The 20171-nt window shown below is 48.6% G+C and overlaps 1 protein-coding gene across 3 annotated transcripts in view; it reads left to right on the top strand.

Annotated features, from left to right (window-relative positions):
* ICE1 (interactor of little elongation complex ELL subunit 1) overlaps positions 1-20171 on the top strand; it is an 868698-nt gene that overhangs the window by 134269 nt on the left and 714258 nt on the right. For all 3 annotated transcript variants that reach the window (XM_086965290.1, XM_086965289.1, XM_086965288.1), the window contains one exon: positions 2181-2257. In XM_086965290.1, the coding sequence (XP_086821416.1) occupies positions 2181-2257 (77 nt within the window). The remainder of the gene's footprint in view (positions 1-2180; positions 2258-20171) is intronic.

Genomic DNA, 20171 nt, shown 5'->3' with positions numbered 1-20171 from the left:
CGAATACACGAAGACTTCTGATAAGGTAGGAGACTCGTCGTTCCTCAAGAGCACGAGAGACTCTGAGTCTCGAAAAAACGAGGGCAAGACCCCGAAAGCGCCGACGCAGAGACACCTGGCGTCCGCGGCTACTCTCAGGCCCACCAGATCCTCTGAGAAGGAGTCCCTGGCGCCAAGAGCTGTTGAGCAGCAGAAGTCGTCGAAGATCGTCCCCGAAAAGGACCGATCTGGTACCAAGACTGTCCCGCTACCCCCTTCCCACAGGACTAAGACCTTAAAGATCCCTCGATCTATTTGTACCTATATTACTGAGATAACCTGCCTTGATTGCTGATAAAGACGTTAAGAATCTATCCTTGTATGGTGTCCTTCTGTAGTGGTGTGATTGCTCGCCTGTACGATCCTAGGAGAGGAACCTCGCCAGGAGGCCTCTCGACGGCGCTCGGCCAGTTCCATAAGGAGAGGTGGGTCTCGGGGTGGTCGGCCAGATAGCCTCTGCCTCCCCCCCTAAGATCGCCTTTCTAACACCAGGACTATGCCATCTACCACCTTGGTAATGTACGAAAAGGACACTATGAAGGCTGTTCAAATCTGGGGAGGAGAACATTATCCACCTATTGTGTCTCCGTTCTGAACTGAGAAATGAAAGAGTAACTGTACTAAAGTGACTATTTAATGAACGAGGGGTAAGAACTTGTATACCGGATTTGATCCTATGTCTCTCCCCAGATGTTATATCTATGAATTCTGCATTGGTAAAAATTTTAACGAAAGTGTGGAAAAATATTAGAACTCCAGGAAACATAAAATGAGTAATTACTTTATATTCTTCCCTTTTAATTTTTTTTTATTGATTTGCTTTATTCTCACCTCATTGTAAAGAATTTTATCAAAAATATTTACTTAATAAGATGTATTGAATTTTAAAGAATTGCTGCTATTCAAACTGTATATATTGGATTATTGAATGAATTTGTTTTATTGTAAGATTTTGATTAATCAAACAATAAAGGATATCTATCTATCTGCTGCGGGAGTGTCTGGATTTATTCAGTGCAGGGTAATAAATAAGGTACGGAGGTTGAACGCAGTGGATCAATGTGGTATAAATCCTGACTGGGCCGGAGAGACAATGTATTCCATCAGGAGAGAGAGGCGGCATGCTAATGCCTTAGCAAGAATTTTATAATGCAGGCTTAGGAGGGACAAGGGGTGATATGAGCCGCACAGCAGGGGGTCTTTCCCAGGTTTGGGGAGTAAGAAGATAACGGCTTCACGAAGAGTGGGTGGGAGAACCTGTTTCTCCAGTGATTCTGCATACATATCCAGGAGGTGAGGGATCAGTAGATCCTTGTAAGCTTTGTAAAATTCCCCCATGAACCCATCAAGCCCGGGTGCAGTAGATGAGCTCAGGGAAGTAATGGCTTCATCTACGCTTTCTGCCGTGATGGGTACTGCTAGAAAGTCCTGCATACACTTTTCAAGGTATAGTAACGCAACCTCCGATAGGTAGGCTTCCTGGTCTGTGTGATTATGTTCCAGCTTAGTGGAGTACAGCGTTTTAAAATTAGAGAAACTCGTTTTGAATTTCCATTGCTTTCCTCTTACTTTCCCCTAACCCATGTTGGACCCAGTGGCCCATCCTAAAGTGGGTGACTAATCTTATCTTTTCTTTACCCCTAACTAGATGTCATTCTTGTCAAGTGAGTTATATATATATTTGGTGGGAGAACGAGGGAAGGCTTAATCTCTCATCACTTCTTTGTTGTGGATTTATTATGAAAATGTAGACATGATGAAAAGGTGGAGGATTTGGTAGTATGGTCAGACCTCCTGGCCAGACTTGTAGAACCGCGGGGGTCGCAGGTGCTTACTTGGACTGACTATGTCCGCTCCATTGATGTTCCTGTTGAGGTAGTGGAGCTTAACTTGGTTGTAATACTTCAGGATGGCTGTCTGTCACAAACTGTGGTAACCGTTCCTTTATGTCACTTGGTTGAAGATGTTTTTATATTTTTACTGTTATTGTATTAAAACCAATAAAAGATTTCTATAAAAAATAGGAATGCTTAAGTTCATCTATGGTTGATCTGTGAATATTAATGTAATATATTCATGTATATTATATTCATGACCTTTAATGGAAATGTTTAGCTTTAATTTCTTCTCTCTGACCTTAGAGCGCCCTCAAGATATATCAGGACATCCAAGAGGAATACATTCGTCTAAAAGAAGAGTTTGAACAATCAGATTTCGGGTATGCATTTTGCAAAATTAATCGTTCTTCTGTTTTATAACTGATGGAAGGTGATTCCACTTAGTAGCAGGATGGAAAATTGGTTCTTCAAAAAACAAGAAAAAGTGGGTCATTTTCGGTGTTTTGCTGCTAAGATTAGTGTGTGCTTCCTCTTGCATAATCTGGGGCTGCCACTTCCTGGCCTGCTTCAAGCGGCTTTGACGTCACCTTCCCCATGAACCTTCTTTAGCAGGTCGTGTTTCCACCTTTGTAACAGCATTCCATATCAAGGTAGTCTGCCCGAAGAGTGATCGGCCAATTGGCTTCAAGGGCACTTGATTCATAAACCCAGAGCCAGTTCTAGATGTTACCACCCTGGTTCACAGATCAGTATTTTCCATCCATTAATAATCTGACTCTCTACTAAGGACGTAGCGTTTTATGTACTTTATGTCAGAGTTTTAATGATTTGCAGAATGTAGCCTATGATGAAAGCACTGGATTAGAAGATGTATATTTGCAGTTTGTCTACATATATTAGAATTCAGGTTCCAGTAAACCCATTTTCAATGGACTCTCAACATTCTACCGAGCTAAAGTGAAACCAGACATCTACAGGTAGGCTTAGTGAGGCATCAGCTTACTTGAATTACATAAAACTCCATCAATTGGAAAACATGTCTACAGACAAGGAGTCAGTCAGGGAGTTACAGGAAGAATTGCTCGATCAGTTAAGATGAGCACGTTTATTGAGTCATGAACATTGAATAGCCTTGTTGATGTGCAAAATACTATAGCTGTTCTTTGTTTTGTGTGGGTGGGGGGGAGGGGGTTGCATTTATGATGTATAGACTGCACTGACATACATTTGTACTAGTGGGAGCCAGGTATGTGACAACATCTTTTATGAACTTATCAGAAAGCAGCTAACGTCAGTGGAGACAAATAGGCAGCGTTTGCCTGAGGCTGAAATTTAACAATGGTCCTTTTAGTGTAGCAGCAGTTTCTGTTATGTTTTGAACTGACAGTTAAATTAGATCTTATTTTTTCTCAGCACCTCGGTTCCTAATCACTGAGCATTGGATTATGCCCTTTTTGTAATTTATTTAACATTTTATTTAACACTTTTTTGCCTTTCATTTAAGATGTTATTTTCTAGCCTTTTATCCCTTGAATTTCTTTTATTTTTCTTACTTTTCAATCAGTCTCTCATTGAAATGCCTCCACTGTTAGTGATGTACCTGACTATTGCAAAAAAATTGCCAAAGCTTGGCTACCCAGGAGGGAGCAAGAAGAGTATTTTTGTCCTTTTTTTTTAACTCTTTATTCTTGACTGCACCAGAGAAGCACAGCAGTGTCAAATTATTGCATACATATAACAGTCACTGTTTTTCTTTTTCTCCCCGGCAAATTTCATTGACGACTGCTATCTGTACAATTTCTCATCAGATATCAAAACCAATACATTTTCTCGGTGATCACCCATGGTATGCTACCTATTTCCCACTGTACAGAAGGCCAGCAATGCTCATCCAATGTCGTCATGAACAACAGAAAAACATAACAACCCTCCCCCCCCCCCCACCCCCCCGAGCTCCCCACCCGAACCCTCCTTTCTCTTGGTCGCTGTAGTATCCTTCAGTAGACTTCCTCGTAGCATCCTTTGCAGACTATTATACTGTAGTGCAAGGGGTTTAAATAGCATGCGCACCATCTCGGACCCCAGTATCTCCCACCGTTGGAGCTCTGCGTACTGTGTATTTATTGTGGCCTGTCTTCAGGTGATGATATTAAATCTAATCCTTCCAATTCCAACAACATGACCTCCCATTGCTCTGAATCACAAAATCCTCAGGGACTGCATGACCTCGGACAACGCCTCAAAAATCCCATGGCTCGAATACATAAAGGGGGAGATGGGCAGACTCGGCAGACCAAACCTATATAGCCACCCAAATACTATACTCAAGGGAGATCTGAAATGGATCAAAGAAAACTTCATGAGGAGGGCAGTCCAAACACGGGAGGAGAAAGAATTAACAAAACCAAGAGTCAGAGCCAACTTCCTACTCCTAACCACGCCCCAAATTGAACCCTATCTAAAAATTGTGAGCAGACCTTACCATCGTCACCTGCTTATCAGATTTAGGTTCAATTTAATTCAATATTCCCTGGGCGATCTTCCCGTGTGGGGTGTTCCTGATGAATCTACCCCGTGTAGCTGTGACAATTTCTCCGACCAAACCCTCATGCATTTCATCATGTTTTGTAGTCACAAAGCGAGTAGGTTGAGGTTCTTGGCACCCATTCTAAGAGATGCAGGCTTTGTCCAGGTACGGCCTGCTCTACTTTACTTAGTTATTAGGCAGCACCAGGACAATTCTCTGGGTTGCTAGCTTCCTGGTCGCCGCCATGCGTACTAGGTCCAGGATGCTATCCCCGAGACAACTGGAAGGGTGATTTTATTATTATAATTCCCGGCTTGCTTAACCTTCATGAATTTTACTGAATTGTAATGTTTTTTAACCCACATGATTTTAGCAAATTGTAATGAATTTTATCCAATTGTAATCAATTTTTAAATATATGTTGTTTGTAGCTTTTATGATTTTAAACGTAATCGAATAAAGCTTGTTTTGACTTGACTTGACCTCCCAGTCCATCGCTATGGGATGCTTCAGTTGACCCCTCTCCTCCTCCCTTCTAAGAGCTGCACCCTCTGCCCAGCCCCACCTTACTAGGTCCATCTGCCATATAGTTGTTCTAGGGGGCCTGGGGGATTTCCATCTCATGGTCAATGCCCTGACAGCTAACAGAAGAGCCACGTCTAGAAATTTCAGTTTAGCTTTCAATGTTTTGGATCGTTTACGGGACCCCACTAGACAGTATAGAGCTTCCTCCGGCACCGGCAGGTGGGTAATGGTATGTAGTACCTGATATATCTCCGCCCAGTAACCCAGCAGGTGTGAGCAGGACCACAACATGTGGAGGAAACCGGCCTCCTCTTCACTACAACGCGGGCAACAGTGGGGGGAGTCTGGGAACATTCAGTGTAACCTCTTGGGAGTTATGTATACCCTGTGGAGCACCATTGCCTGTATAAATTTAAATTTAACGTTACGCAATACCTGTTTCGGATGCTCAAGTATAATCTGCCATGCCTTATCAGTCAATACCGAATCTGTATCCTGAACCCAAGTGGCCCTAAGTGTCTTAAGCGAGATTGCTGCTTGTACCCTGACCCCTGTGTATAGCCAGCGCATCAAATGTCCCCCGTTTCCATATGATACAGTAGATGAACCAATTCGTGTTGCATAGGTTTGAGTCGTTATGGTGCCCAAGGATTCCGAATATAATGTGTCACTGTGGCATGCAACAAATATAATCTAGAGGGAGCACCCATGACCTGTAAGAAGGATTCATGGTCCAACAGAGTCTCGTCTCCAAAAAAGGCACCTATCTCTTCTATCCCATTCTCCGTCCAGTGGCGCAATATATGCCGTGTAAGCCTGCCCTGCTGTGTCGGAATACCCAATAAGGGGATGTTCTCCTCATATGGTATCACCGAGGAGGTATATGGCAACGCCCTCCTCCAGCACAATAGGGCCGTACGCAGAAGGGAGTGACAATCCGGAGGGAGCCGACTCCTCTGCAACAACAGGGAGTGTAGCTCTCCTCGGTCCAGCTGGTCCATCGTAAAATCCATCTCGTGCAGATTTCTGCCGGCAACCCAGTATGAAAGCCACTGGAGTTGACTGGCATAGTAGTATCCGCGGAAACCGGGACTCCCAGTCTCCCCAATCTGGTCCCTAATTGGAGTTTACGGAGGCTAATGCGTCTCCGGCCAGCACCCCAGATAATACTAATCAAGATAGTGTTTAGTGTGTTAAAAATATGCTGAGGGATAGTCACTGGCAAATTTACAAAATAATGCAACAGGCGAGGGAGCATAACCATCTTGGATATTGTAATTGCCCATGACGGACAGGGGCAATGAAGTCCAGAATCCTACGCTGCTGTGGAGTCTTGTAATAGCTCGTTTGATATTTCCGTCAATTTGATCCTCTGGTGATCTATACACCTGTATCCCCAGGTATTTGAACGTGGTCTGAGCCACCGGGATCGGATGTATCCCAAAGCATATGAAGGAGGCATGTAGTGCTTCACTAAAATAGAAGCCATTCAATTTTTCCGGGTTGATGGCCAAACCTGACACCGCTTCAAACCGGCAAAAAATATCATAAAGAGCAGTGTGATCCGCCTCCAAGTAAGGTAAATGCAATAAAAAAATCATCCGTGTAGACGGATATCAAGGGGTGTGTCCCTCTAATCGGGATGCCTATCCGATCCCCGTGGGTACGAAGGGCTATAGCTAGGGGCTCCAAGGCTAGAACAAATAAAATCGGAGACAGGGGGCAACCCTGTCGGATGCCCCTGTACACTGGGTAACAATCCGAAACATATCGGCCCGTGCGCGCCCTAGCTGAAGGGTCAGTATATAACAATCGGATCCATCTCGGCAAGGAGTCTGGGAAGCCAAAGCGTTTCAAGGATTCAAACATGAATGTCCACAACAGGGAGTCAAACGCTTGTTTTAGATCCAGCGCTATACAGCCTGCCCGAGGATATTTCCGTGGCGTGGCCGCCATCAGCGCATGTAGCCTACGCGTGTTCAGGGACGTACTCCGCCCCGGGAGAAATCCAAATTGATCCTGATGCACAAAGGCAGTAAGGTGGGAATGTATACGTAGGGCTATGGCCTTGCTGAGGATCTTATATTCTGTGGAGAGCATAGACTGAGGTCTATAATTCGCCATTTCCAGTGTATCCCTGCCGGGCTTAGGTATTGAAGTGACCAGAGCCTGCATAGTCTATACGGGTGAATGTCCCTCTTCAAATGCCGTCCTGTATACCATGTCAAGGACAGGCACTAGGATGTCAGAATAAATCTAATAAAACTCTACTGGGAGCCTATCCATGCCGGGCGTCTTGTTTTGGTTAACAGTCTTAATTGAAGCACGTATCTCATGCTGGGCCCGTCCATCTCCTTCTGTGTGTCAGCTGTCAGAACTGAGAAGGGAAGATCACTCATAAACTCGGTCACTCGTGCCGGGTCCTCTAGGTCAAATGGAGCGTATAATGCTCTCAGGTGGTTGTAAAACGCCTTGTTAATCTCGGATTGCGTGCGGACCAGGGTGCCCGACAGGTCATATATCTGGGTTATAACCGGTGGGTCCGGTTGGTCCCGTATCAGGCGGGCCAGTAGGGTACCATATCTATCAGCATCGGTGTGCTGGCGGCGCAGGTATTCTTTGTGGTCAATGGTCCGCAGTGTTTCCAGCACCTCTGCGTGATCAATATTTCCTGCCTGCAGATCCCCCCCTTCTCCCCGGGTCCACACTCTCCTCCTGTTCAAGTACCTTCAAGCGGTCCTCCACCTCGCAAAGTTTTTTGTGAATTTCCTGTTTGGCTCCCACTAACTGACCTATTGCCGCTCCCCGAACTACAACCTTCATGGCATCCCATACCACCAAATTGAAGGAAGCAGCATCCCAGTTTTCTTCGAAAACGTAGCCGCGTCATTGGGTCCTTATAGAGTAATTTGACCCATTGGATGAATCCCTGCCCCAACCCCATCCTCGCGAGGACTGCATATAAGAATTCTCACTCAAGACTAACAAGCGCTTTCTCTATCAATGGCGAAAATTGCCCCCTCCTGCGCCTCTACCTCACCCTGTTGTAACACCTCGAACAGCCGCTTGATGTTCAGGGTGCTGTTTCTGCTAGGGATGAACCCCGCTTGGTCGGAATGTACCAAGGAGGTCATATGTGGCAGTAGTCTGGTGGCCAATATCTTACTGAGAATTTTAAAATCGAGATTTAGCATTGATAGTGGTTGGTATGCTGAGCACTCTGTTGGGTTCTTATTAGGCTTGAGCAGGGGAACCGTTACCGCCTCCTTTGTTGTGGGTGGTAACCTCCCACTCTCCCACGTGTCCACGTAGAGTACCACTAACCTGGGAGCCAGCTCTACCAAGTATGTGGCATAGAACTCCTGGGGCAGTCCGTCTGTGCCCGGAGTTTTCCCTCGTGCCATAGCCTTGACTGCCCCCGATCTCCTGTTCTGTAATTGCTGCTCCTAGCAACTCCGCCTCTTTTGCTTCCAGTGAATGGAGCGGAAGAGGTGCCAAGTATTCTGCGAATTCAACTATATCGCAATTGCCAGTGCTTTTGTATAGGTGGGCGCAGTACTCCTGAACCTGCTACTAATCTCCTCTTGCGTATGTAAGCGCTCCCCCTGGTCATGTATCGTCCGTATAGCACTGCCCCACCGGGACAGGTTAGCGAACCATGCTAGCAATCGCCCAGCTTTATCCCGCTCATCATGTGTCCTATCCATGTATTTCTGGAAGGCAAAGCATCGTAGAGGCTCTACCTGCACTGCCACCTCCTCCTTAGCCTCCAGGACTTCCTGCCTCAATTCCGGGTGTTCCGGCTGCCTCTTCTCTAAGTTCCTGAGTACCCCATCTGCTCTCTCTAAGTCTGCTGCGAGTGTCCTACGGACCCCAATAAATGTAGCCATGCATCACCCCCTGATCACAGCCTTGAAGGCCTCCCATTCCGTGGTTCTAGTCAGTGGTGACCGCATTGTCAGCAAAAAATTGTATGATGTGTTCCCTAGTCTCCTGTTGAAAAACCTGGTCTTCAAGTGCTTCTGGTTTGAGGCACCCCCCCCCCCCCCCCCCCCCCCCCCCCCTCTGGATCGAAGCATGAGGGGGTCATCGTCCGAGACCGTTCTGGTCAGGTACTCTGTCCCCCCAGCTGGGTGTAGAGGCCTGGCATGCTTAAAATGGTGTCTAGTCGGACGTGTAAATCGTAAGTGTGGGATAAGTGCGAGTAGTCCCTATCTGTCGGGTGTGCTCTGCGCCAGGCATCCACAAGCCCCCAGCGAGCTTGCCAGTCCCTAAAAGCCCGAGCCACTGCGTGTACTGGAGAGTCCCGAAGAGGTGGGTGCGATCTGTCCATCTTGGGATCTGCAACACAATTAAAATCCCCCCTATTAAAACCTCCCCAGTCATGTACGGTGCCAGAATCCCTGAGAGCTGCTCCAGAAACCTAATGTGATCCACGTTCGGGCCATATACATTAACCAGGGTGACATCCTGCACGTCAAGCCTTCTGGTGACAATCACGTACCTTCCCTCTGGATCTAGTTTTTGCTCAATATGTTGGAAGGGGGCTCCCGCCCGCACCCAGATCAGGACTCCCCGGGCAAATGCTGAGTATGACATGTAAAACGCCTGCCCTCTCCAGCGCCTTCTCAGTGCCTCACCCTCCTTTTCCAGTGTGTGAGTCTCTTGGAGCATCACTATCTGCACCCCTCTCCTATTTAGTTGTGAGAATATATTATACCTTTTACTCATGGAGCGCATTCCCCCAACATTCCACGACATTATGTTATAGGTGGTCTGGGTCTGCTGCACGAGCACTCATGTTTACCCCCTTGCATGCCCGGAGACCCAGAACCTCTTTGCGTAGCATACAAGCACCTCTTACAGAGTAGCATGTATTGGCCTCTCCCCCCGTCGACAGCAGCATCCCTCCCCGTTAACCAGAACACCAATCCCTTCCTAAAACTAAAAGAACCATTCCAACTTCCCCTCCCCAGGACAAGTGAGAACATCTCCCCCATCCAAACTGCACACTTCTGTACTCAAACAGACAGAGTTCAGAGGTGGTGGTTAGGCCAAGGTCCACCTGGAGGATAGCTGTCCTCTCCGCCCCTCCGGATCCCCCCCCTCCCGGCTTACATATCTCAGGTAGGCATCAGGGAACCCCCAAGTGAGGTTCAGGGCTACATTACCAACAGTCCCCTTTTTGCCCCCGAACATAGTCCCAGGTATACTTGTGCACATGTCCCATCTCACATCAGGTCATCTGCTGATCTGGGAGTCACATGTGGCAGGGTCTGGCTGGCATCCCCAACCAAACTCGAGCTGGTTTCTGAGTCTGAGTCCCTCTGTTCTTCCCCGGGTGGTGATAGTGGTTCCAGGGTGTCTGCCGCACTCAGTGAGGCCACCGCTGCGATCGCACTGGCCCTAGCTCGGTTCGCCTCCTCCGCCGTCGGGTGGTTCTTTGAAGCTGTCCCCTTGTCAGGGGAGCGTGGCAAGGCTTTGTCTGCTCAGCCTTTTCCTCCTCGCTGTTGTCCTCTGGGATCTTGTTCCTCAATCCAGCCCCATACATCCTGGGGGGCGGTAAAGAATGTAGTCCCTCCATTATGCACTATGCGTAGTGCAGCAGGGAAAACCATACAGTAGGACACCCCCATCAGGCGCAGTTTCCGTTTGACCGCTGTGAAGGATGCTCTTTGTTGTTGCCCCTCCCGTGAAAAGTCGGGGAAGATCCGTACCACACTGTTGTCTATCTTAAGTTGCCCCTTAAGGCGCGCTTGCCCCAGCACATGATCTCTACCCTTGAAGAACAAGAGGCGGGCCACCACTGGCCTCGGTCGCCTGCCAGGTTGCGGGACTTGAGCTGGGACCCTGTGTGCCTGTTCTAGCGCAAAGAATGTAGACAACCCCTCCTCTGCAACTTCCGTGCGCAGCCAGCGCTCAAGGCACGCCACCATATTGTTCCCTTCGATCTTTTCGGGAAGGCCCGTGACTCTAATGTTATTCCGGCGGGCCCTATTTTCCGCATCCTCTGCCCGCTGCTCCAGTATCTGCACTCTTTTCTCTAAGGCCGTGAGTTTGCTTGTTGCCGCCGTGACTGGTGGCCGCAAGCTCTCAATCTCCACTTCTGTGGCCGTGACACCGTCGGCCAGTTTTCTATGGTCCGCTCGGAGGAGGCCCAAGTCCTCCCTGATAGTGTCAATCTTAATTTCCACCGCCAGTAGTGAGTGTTCTATGGCCTGCAGAATATCATGGAGGGAGAGTTCCTCTTGGGGCATCCCCCCTTCTTTCCTGGTCTCCGGGCGTGAAGTAGAGTCTCCGCGGTCCTCACTCGCCCCTTCTGGCTACTCGGTGTCCCGCCTCTTGGTGTTCCGGCCCATGACGCGCTCAAGTCAGTAATTCTCACTCCCACCGTGGGTTAGGACAGGATGAAGATGGTTGCGGTCCTACTTGCCGTCTCTGCAAGGTGAGTGGGAACTGGCCGCTCCAAGGCACACTGCTTTGGGACCGCAACCTCCGACCCGCCTTCTCTGTGTCCCTGACCGATGTACAGTACCAGCCACCACTACTGGGGCACCTACGGCTCTGAAGATCCACAAACAACTGTCCCGTGGTCTAGTTCGCTCTCTCACGCTGTCCCAGCTCCGCCGACCAGTGCAACAGTCGTGGCAGCCACACTGTCTACCACCAATGGTCGGCCCGCTTCCCGTCACCTTGGGGCACTATCTACATCTCAAGCTCCGCTGTACATAGTCCAAGGAGCTATGCTGCCGGGGACCCTGCTCCAGCTCACTCCACCAGCCACAACGCAGCAGTTTCAGCAGCGGAGGCTGCCCTCTGGGCACTTCTCCTGCCTGGTGCTCCGCTACCCCTCCGTAGCTGTTCCCCCGCCGCTCCGCCTAGCAAGTGCCCCTCTACTTCAGTCCATCTCTTCGCCGTCCCTGGGCGTCCAGGATCGCCCCGGGACACCAGGCCTTCACTGTCGTGCCCCACCGTGAATCCTTCTTCGGCCTCAGCAAAGGCTAGCACAATCGTCTCTCACAGCACTGAACCCTATACTGCGCCCCCGTTGTGATCAGATGAGGGGGCCAAGCAAGGCAGCTCTCATCCAGTCTCTCTGCCCCCTCTATGCCTCTCTCAACCAGGGGCCGTCGCCGCCGTGGCAGTCAGACCGCAGGTCTCGCTCAGCTTCAGGGACCCACCAGAGTCACCCAGCACTTGCTCCTTGCGCTCTTCTGTTTCCCGCTGCAGGGCCCTATATTCTCCTCCCCGCAGAGCTGCCTTCTCTCTCCTCGATCAGCACAGCTGTTCGCCCTCCCCCCGGTACCTCCACCATCAGAGGGGGGGCACCTCTCGACGTGCGTTTCAGGCTGCACCAGCCGTATTGGGGATCTGAGTCTCTGCCGCAGCCACCGTCCTCCAGGACCCGATCCAGCGTTTGGGCACATGCCAGGTCCCGGGGTCCGCTGCAGCTCCTCCCCGTGCCTCCTCCTTACCAGCAGTAGTTCTGGCTCCTGCCGCCGCCGATGTGTCTCGTCCCGCTCCCAGGGCATCTGCGTAGGGCAATCACTCGGCAGGTCTCAAGCCCCTCTGCACTCCAGGAGCCATTAGGACCGCTTGGCCGCCATTTTAGTCCGTCCGCGGCCGCAGGTCTCCGGGCCTACCTATACTCCTTCATATGCCATCTCCGTCTCCATCGACGTCAGGCCACGCCCCCCTCCTGCATCCAACTGTTGACTAATGCCAGAATGTACATGTTGGCTCTGCAGTGACAACAAATATCTCCGTGGGTACAACAGCAGAGAAATTGTTGCATTCTATGCAGATTTCAGAGGAGACTTGAAAAAATCTGCAGCGGTGGCAACTGACTGCAATTGGATCATTTTTAGGCCTCCTCTCCTTAGCCCACCCAGAGCGGATTGTGGTGATGGATGCATCAGTGTAGGGTTGGAGATGCTATATGGATGGTTCACAAACACAATATTGTGTAAAAAATAGCACTGATTGGGGTGGGATTGTGTCGCGGGCAGAAGGAATTACCAGACAGAGGTGTCTTTATTGGCTTCTATTGCCAAAATACCAATTGTCCAGTCAAAAGAAGAAGAAAAAAAATGTCCTCCTCTTGTTGGGGAATTAGCGGAGCCTTATTCCAGGCATCGTCCCCATTACAGATGTCCAGGGCAGGAAGTCCAGACCGGATAAACAGAAAACACGGTATCAGCGCAACGTGCTGATCATATGGCGTAATTTAAGGAAAGGGAACTCTACACCAGTCATGCAGAACCTCAGCGCAGTGTTTAGTGAAGAAACAGTCACCCGTGTAATAAAGAAAAGTAGTCAAGCGAGCGCCAACTAAGCCCCAGTACTGCATGTCAGGGAGTCCCCCTCAAAAAGACTGGGTCTTTTCCTCTACCCACTCCCATTTCCCAGGAACCTGGCATGCACCTGTGCAAGCCACGCTCCTCCTGGAACGCCGCTGGGCGGCTTGTGGGATCGTTGTCCTCCTGGCTCTCCAGTCCATCTCTCGCGGTCGGACTCTGGCAGCTCCGGGTCCCATCTGGTGTGGTTCTCTGCTCAGGTGGTCTGCCCATTGTCTTTACTTCCGTGGTCTACTCGCCCTTCATCCAGCACCAGCCATGTGTGCCCCTCTTCTGAAGTTTCGGACCTCTCGGGGTGTGGCTTAGGGGTTTGTCAGTCAGATGCGGCTGGGTCTTAAAGGGCTCGTAGCAGAAAAACACAGTCTTCCCCGTTGGCTTATAGTATCTCATCGGTAGAGTGAGGGGGGCTTGAAGCAAACAGAAGGGTGGGCCATTGAGGTGAGGTATGGTCTACTGTCCCCTCGTCAGAGTCCAGGGAACACAGAGCCTGACACCCTAGAGTCTTCCTGTTTGGGGAGGAAAGGAATACAGGACAGGAAGCCAGCTTTGGCGTTATGGGTACCTTTCCTATGTCGGACCTCAAAGGCAAGAGTTGGAGGGAAAGGAACCACTGTAACACCTTGGGATTGTTACCTTTTTTGCAACTAATCTATGTTAATGGGCATGATCGGTATAGAGGATAAAGGGCTTTCCATCTAGGTTTCTCAACTGCCCATCGGATTGCTAGACACACTTTTTCAATCTCTGGGTACTTCTGTTCCCTTGGAAGAGCTTCCTACTGAGGAACAGTATAGGGCTTTCTAGGCCTGTGGGGATTCCTGGAACAACACAGCACATATCTCGACATCAGAGGCATCTGTTTGCAATATGAAAGGTTTAGAAAAGTCAGGGGAAGTTAGGACTGGGCTACTAGTGATGGCTTTTTTGAGGCGTTGAAATGCTTCCCGTACGTTATCGGAAGAATTTTGAAGACTAGATTTTGGGGCCGCCTCCTTCAGGAGGTCTGTAAGGGGAGCGGTAATCTCGGAGTACTGGGGTATAAATTGCCTGTCATATACCAGCAGTCCAAGAAAAGCTCTCACTTCCTATTTGGTCTTGGGAAAAGGGGTATCAATGATTGGCTTGATTTTCTCCTCCTGGGGTTCAGTGACTCCATTACCCAAGAGATTTCCCAGATAGCGTACTTCCTGAAACCTCATTCTTGATTTTCTAGCGTTTACATGCAGGCCGGCATCTTGTAACTCTTGGAATATCTGGCGACAGTGTTGGAGATGGGTGTTCCAGGATGGACTAAAGATCCCAATGTCGTCCAGATTAGCCGAAGAGTAACTTTGATGTTTACGAAGCACTAAATTCATTGGCCTCTGGAAAGTGGCGGGGGCCCAATGCAGGCCGAAAGGAAGAACAGTGAATTCAAAAAGCCCGTCTGCGGTGGAAAAAGCTGTGTTCCCTCTATCTCCTTTTCTCAGAGGAACCTGCCAATACCCCTTTGTTAGATCAAGCGTGGGTATATAAACAGCATCACCTAACTTCTCAATAAGTTTGTCTATACATGGCAAGAGGTAGGCGTCGAACTTGGAGATGACGTTTACAAACCTGAAATCGATGCAAAACGGACAGATCCGTCCGGTTTTGGGACAAGGACAATGTGTGAGGACCAGTTACTTTGGGAAGGTGTGATTACTCCCATTTGCAACATCTTGCGGATTTCTGATGCTATTGCTTCTCTTTGGGCGACTGATATCCGGTATGGTCTGTCTCACTACCTGTCCGGGGAGCATGTCGATGAAGTGAAAATAAAATAATTCCGCGATACAACTCGAGTGGGCCACATGACATCTTGAATAGAGGGTCCATTTTAAAACTCTTAGGAGAATTACCAGGCCTGCGCCATATAAAATCAGGCGATTTGGAATCAATTGAATTCAAACCAAACCCTTACCAAACAGGTCCAGGCTCCACTATTATAACATAGACCGAGCACCGCTTCACAGAACAAATCCTGCAGCATAGGGAGGAATTCTCCCTATGGGGCATAGAGTTAATAAAGGTGGAAGCCCGCGCGATACCCCAGTCCGCTGCAGAAACAAAGTCCGAAACAGAGTCTTCTAAAAGGTGCGAAAGGCCCAGACCAAAGAAGTAACATGGCAGCAGAAGGTCACCTATCTAGGCAAATTACAATCACAATTGCTCACCATGAAGAAGCCACACTTGAGAGACACCAACAAGCTCCCCCGGTTTAAAACCAGAGGAGTGTAGAATGAATTAACCAAAGGCAAACAACAGGAAAAGAGCAGGGCTGCAAGAACTGTTCTTGGAACGTCAATGGATTAAGTACAAAACTGGAGGAAGATAACTTCATTGAGTTCATCACCCAATACAACATACTTCTGCTTCAGGAAACTTAGCAGACAAAAAACTCTCCACTATACCAGCACAAAAGGAGACACGGCTCGTTAGGGCAAAAGGAGGTCTATCAATCTTTATATTCATTGATTTCCTTTGGAGAGATAACTGTATCGATTTAGACTCAACATGGATGCAATGCATTAAAATTGAAATCTCTCCTACCATGGGTCTATTGATTCTAAATTTTTGCATGCACCCAGGGGGAAAAAACTAAGGGAAAAGGATTAAGCAACTAATAGCTGCATCACCATGCTGAAAACCATCTACCCAAGCGATAATATGATAATTTCAGGTGACTTCAATAGGAACCTAATCCAAGGACAGGAGGGAAACTTAGCGAACTTTAAGCCACAACTGGCAATCAAAGTAGACGAGATGCAATGGGGAAGAAATGTGCAGCAGAATTGGAAGCCCTCTTTCTGCACACGCTAAATGGAAGGGGCCCCTTGGACAGACCAGCAGCCCTAACGAGGGTTACTAGGAACACAGGCTCAACAATAGATTATACATTAGCAGATCCCGATCTATTTCCTTATATTAAAGATTTCCATATCCTGGAACGGGTTGAAAGCGACCACTATCCCCAGATATTCACATTATCAATCAAACTAAAAGAGTCTGAGTAGGCGCATCCTCTAACATTGAATTCTCAACTTTTTAATTTACAAAGATTAAACTGGAATGAAGACAACATTTCTAATTTAATGTAGACGTGTCGCTTATTGCTCCCACCATCAGAAGAACCTAAAGATATAGTAAAGGCCTGGGAGTCCTTCGTAGTTAACATCAACAAAAAATACCAAATCAAGTGCAGAGGACACAAAGCAACATGAAACAGAGGAGGGAAGTGGTACACGCCAAAATTGCGTTCAATAAAAAAGCAACTGAAGTTATACCTAAGGTCATTACGAAAAAAGGACCCCCAATTATCACAACAAACTCTCAAATCAATAGACTATTTTAAAAAGGAGCTAAAACGTTAAACCCGGCGGCCAAGCAAAAGTATAAGGAAAACCTGGAGTCCACCATACTCCATGCCAGCAAGCTGCGGAATTCCAAACAGTTCTGGGCAAAAATAAACCTCATGCTTAATGGCAAACAGCGACAGTCTAACTCGGACATGACAGATCAAATATGGGGCGCACACATTGACTCAACATATAATTTAACTCTGGACAAGCGCACAGATAACACACCTGCGATCCCAATAGAGCTCAATTTAACTCCCAGTTCGAGAAAAACCGCAGAAGCTTGGAAACCCAGCATGCAAAAAGACTCATCCCGCATCCACAGTCGGGTACCGGTGGAAGCTCCAGCCTCGAACCCAATAAAGTCATTTCAAATCAAAGCAAGCTGCAAGCTTCCCGTTCTGGAGCATACAGGAGAAACAGAGCAGATTACTCCAAAGCAGGTTCTGAGGACTATAAACCACCTGAGAGGAGATCGGGCCCCCTGTGAGAAGTTGGCCTGGTATATGATGTTCACTATTCTAGTGAGCACCTTGCACCAGTCCAAACAACCCTTATGGTGATGCTTGTAAAGTCAACCTTATAGACCAGCTATCCTAGTGGTAGCATGGACAAAGCAGTCTTAGGCTATTCTCAAGAGGGCATGTGAAGCCAGCTGTTTTACCATATGCAATCCCTTTAATACCAAATGAAAGGACACACACAGGATATATATTCAAAATATATATGTATTTATTTCTAAACAAATCCCTGAACTCTTTATGAGCACAGAAGCACAAGCGCAAAACAAGTAACTTAATAGAATAGACAAGCGTTGCACAAATATGGATAGGCTGGGGTGGCCCGCTAAACCATATTCTAAGAAAGTGGTGTAAGTACCACGTCACGAACAATGGTAAGGCCTAGGGCCTTGGGAAACGCTGGGGCTACACTGGACTAACAACAGTTAGGGAGCAGGAGGCCCACGGGATGCGTGTGCAGAGTCTAAAGTCACACGTCTGCATACATTGAATTCCATCGGTGCGTAAAAGTTATAAAGTTAATATTTAGGAGTGTTCCGACTGGAATAGAACTTAGCCACTTGAAACTAGGACACTAGGGATGTAAACCTCTACAGGAGCACCCTAGTACTCGCGTTACCTAACCCACAGGAAGAGGGTGCATAGGTCCCAAAGTGTGTCGGGTTTCGTCGTGAAGATCTATGGAGCCTTGGAGAAAAGATGCTGCAGGCGGCTAGTAAAGAAGAGTTCGGTTGGATCCAAGGGTGGATCGAAGATGTAGAAGACCTGAAAGCAGAGGGGACAGAGTCTGGGTCACTAACCAGTGACCATGATGGAACCAGGATGGAACCAGGCGATGTCGGGGTGCGATCAGGTGCTGATGGGAAGCTTGTCTTTTCAGCCACGTGGACCAGGAGTCCTCGACGACGACCAGGATGGAGGCACGAGCTGTCCCACGAAGGCTCTCGCTGTCTGCTTCAAGATTGGAGGCAACAAGCCTTGGCAAAGGCAACCCACGCAGGATATGATGTAGGTTTCTTACTCAGACCAGCAAGGTCTGAGGGGCTGCTTCTTTTGAGGGAAGCAAGGGCCAGTCTGGAGCAACCAGACCAGCGGTGGAAAATCAAAGATTCGTCGCCAAGATGGCCACTATCCAACGGGCAAGTAACCGGGAAGGCGCGTCGAGCAGGAAAATGCAAAAGGGCCCCACGCAGATCTCGTGGAGTGTGCAGGGCTGATCTTCGGTGCAGATGCTGCTCGGGGCTGGGGCTTCTCAATCCCCAATGCACAGCTTCGAGGGGACCTCGGGGGCTGCACAGTTAGCAGGTCGCAGACTTTTCAAGATGGCCGGTCCCATGTCTCACTTCGCCTCCACGGGTCTCAGCTTTGCAGGGACTGTGGATCGGGCTGTTGAATGTCTGGGAATCCGGTTCTCGTCAGGCTCTGGGCTCGTGCTCCGGCGGGAGGCGGCGGCAAAGCAAGTCGTTGATCGCTGGATGGTGCCTGCTTGTGCAGGGTGGTCAGTCCTTGACCACAAGGGAGATTCTTCAGTCGTCGTCTTCCAAAGTAGAGTGATGAAGGTCCAGAGTTTCGTTTCAGAGTTTGTCAGGATAATCTAAAGTCCTAGTGACTCAGCTCCTACCTATATACTAATCTTAGGGGCTGGATTACCTACTAGGTCCCTCCTATGGGTCGGACCAGGGAAGGGGGTGGTTACACCCCTTTCCCTTTGTCCAGTTTCGCGCCAGAGCTGGGGCAGGGAAGCCCCAGCACCGGTTTGAACTGGCCTAAGCATGGGACACCTTGTGTGCCCCAGGCAGTGTCTCAACCTTTCAGCCCTCCCTGTCCCAATACACAAAGTCCTGTCTGGGGTGGTGCTAGCACATCCCAAGGCACGAAACCTATTGTCCAAGCCTCCCTCACTGGAAGGACTCCCAGCAGCAGGAGGTCAGACTTGTGTCTGTTGCAGCAGCGTCCATTTTGTGAAGCTGGGGCTCTGGTTAACTTTAACCGGGAATAGTTAGAACAACATGTCTTCTCCCTCTAGAAGGGTGAAATGCTACCCCCGTCGCCAGTATTCCAATTCGTATGACACCTTACTCGACATGTTTTGATAAAGCCAAACCATAGTTAGCATGTAACCGCGAGGATTATAATGCACTTAAGAGTATATGGTATGGCAATATCCCAGAACAGCTAAAGGATATGGTTCCGAAAGCTGTAGACAGGCTCAGCTCATGCTAGAGCACCATCTCACATAAAACCAAGCACTCTGCCTCCAGGATTGTTAAGGCCTGCCATAGGAGAGACTTATAGGTGTATATGTGTCCAGATATAAGGTTAGATATAGGTATACTTTATCTAAGCAAGGGGTGATTACACCGCCTTGCCCCAGATGAGTGATCTGCCAGTTGTCAATTTAAAGGGCCAGCCAGGGGTGGCAAAAGATATGCTGCAGCCCCTGTAGGCCTTGGATGCACCTATGCCCTGGGTACCTATGGTACACTGTACAGGGGCTCACAAGGGGATCCAGTACAGATTGGTAATGCACCTAAAGAGCATGGAGTCCATTTTACAGAAAGAGCAGATAGCCTGGGACCCTGATTAGCAGGATACCAGGCCAACTAAGTCGAAAACTAGCTAAACACTAGGCAAAAAATCTAGGATAACCATAGTCAGGTATCCACCTTCCTACACCCCGGGACCAAATGGCCTACCCAACGCTCTATTTAGGCAAGATCTTATGTTTTGGTCCAGCGTCTTATCCCCCTTGTTTTGTACCAGCTTAAGGACCGGGAATATTCCTGACTCCTGGAGGGGCAGCATCTTACAACCGATTTACAAATCAGGGACTCGCTCAGACCGTAACAACTGCAGGTTAATCGCCCTAATAGACGTTGAGGCCAAGATCTATGCATCCACCTTATTGGCAGATCTGGAGACTTGGGTCAGCAGTAAAAATTTGATCCCACTGACACAAACAGGTTTCCGGGCAGGCATGGGCACAT

Source organism: Lissotriton vulgaris, chromosome 4_1 (assembly GCF_964263255.1).
Source record: "Lissotriton vulgaris chromosome 4_1, aLisVul1.2, whole genome shotgun sequence".
NCBI lineage: Eukaryota > Metazoa > Chordata > Amphibia > Caudata > Salamandridae > Lissotriton > Lissotriton vulgaris.
Note: the sequence above shows the minus strand (reverse complement) of the source record. Positions and strands in the feature narration are given on the sequence as shown.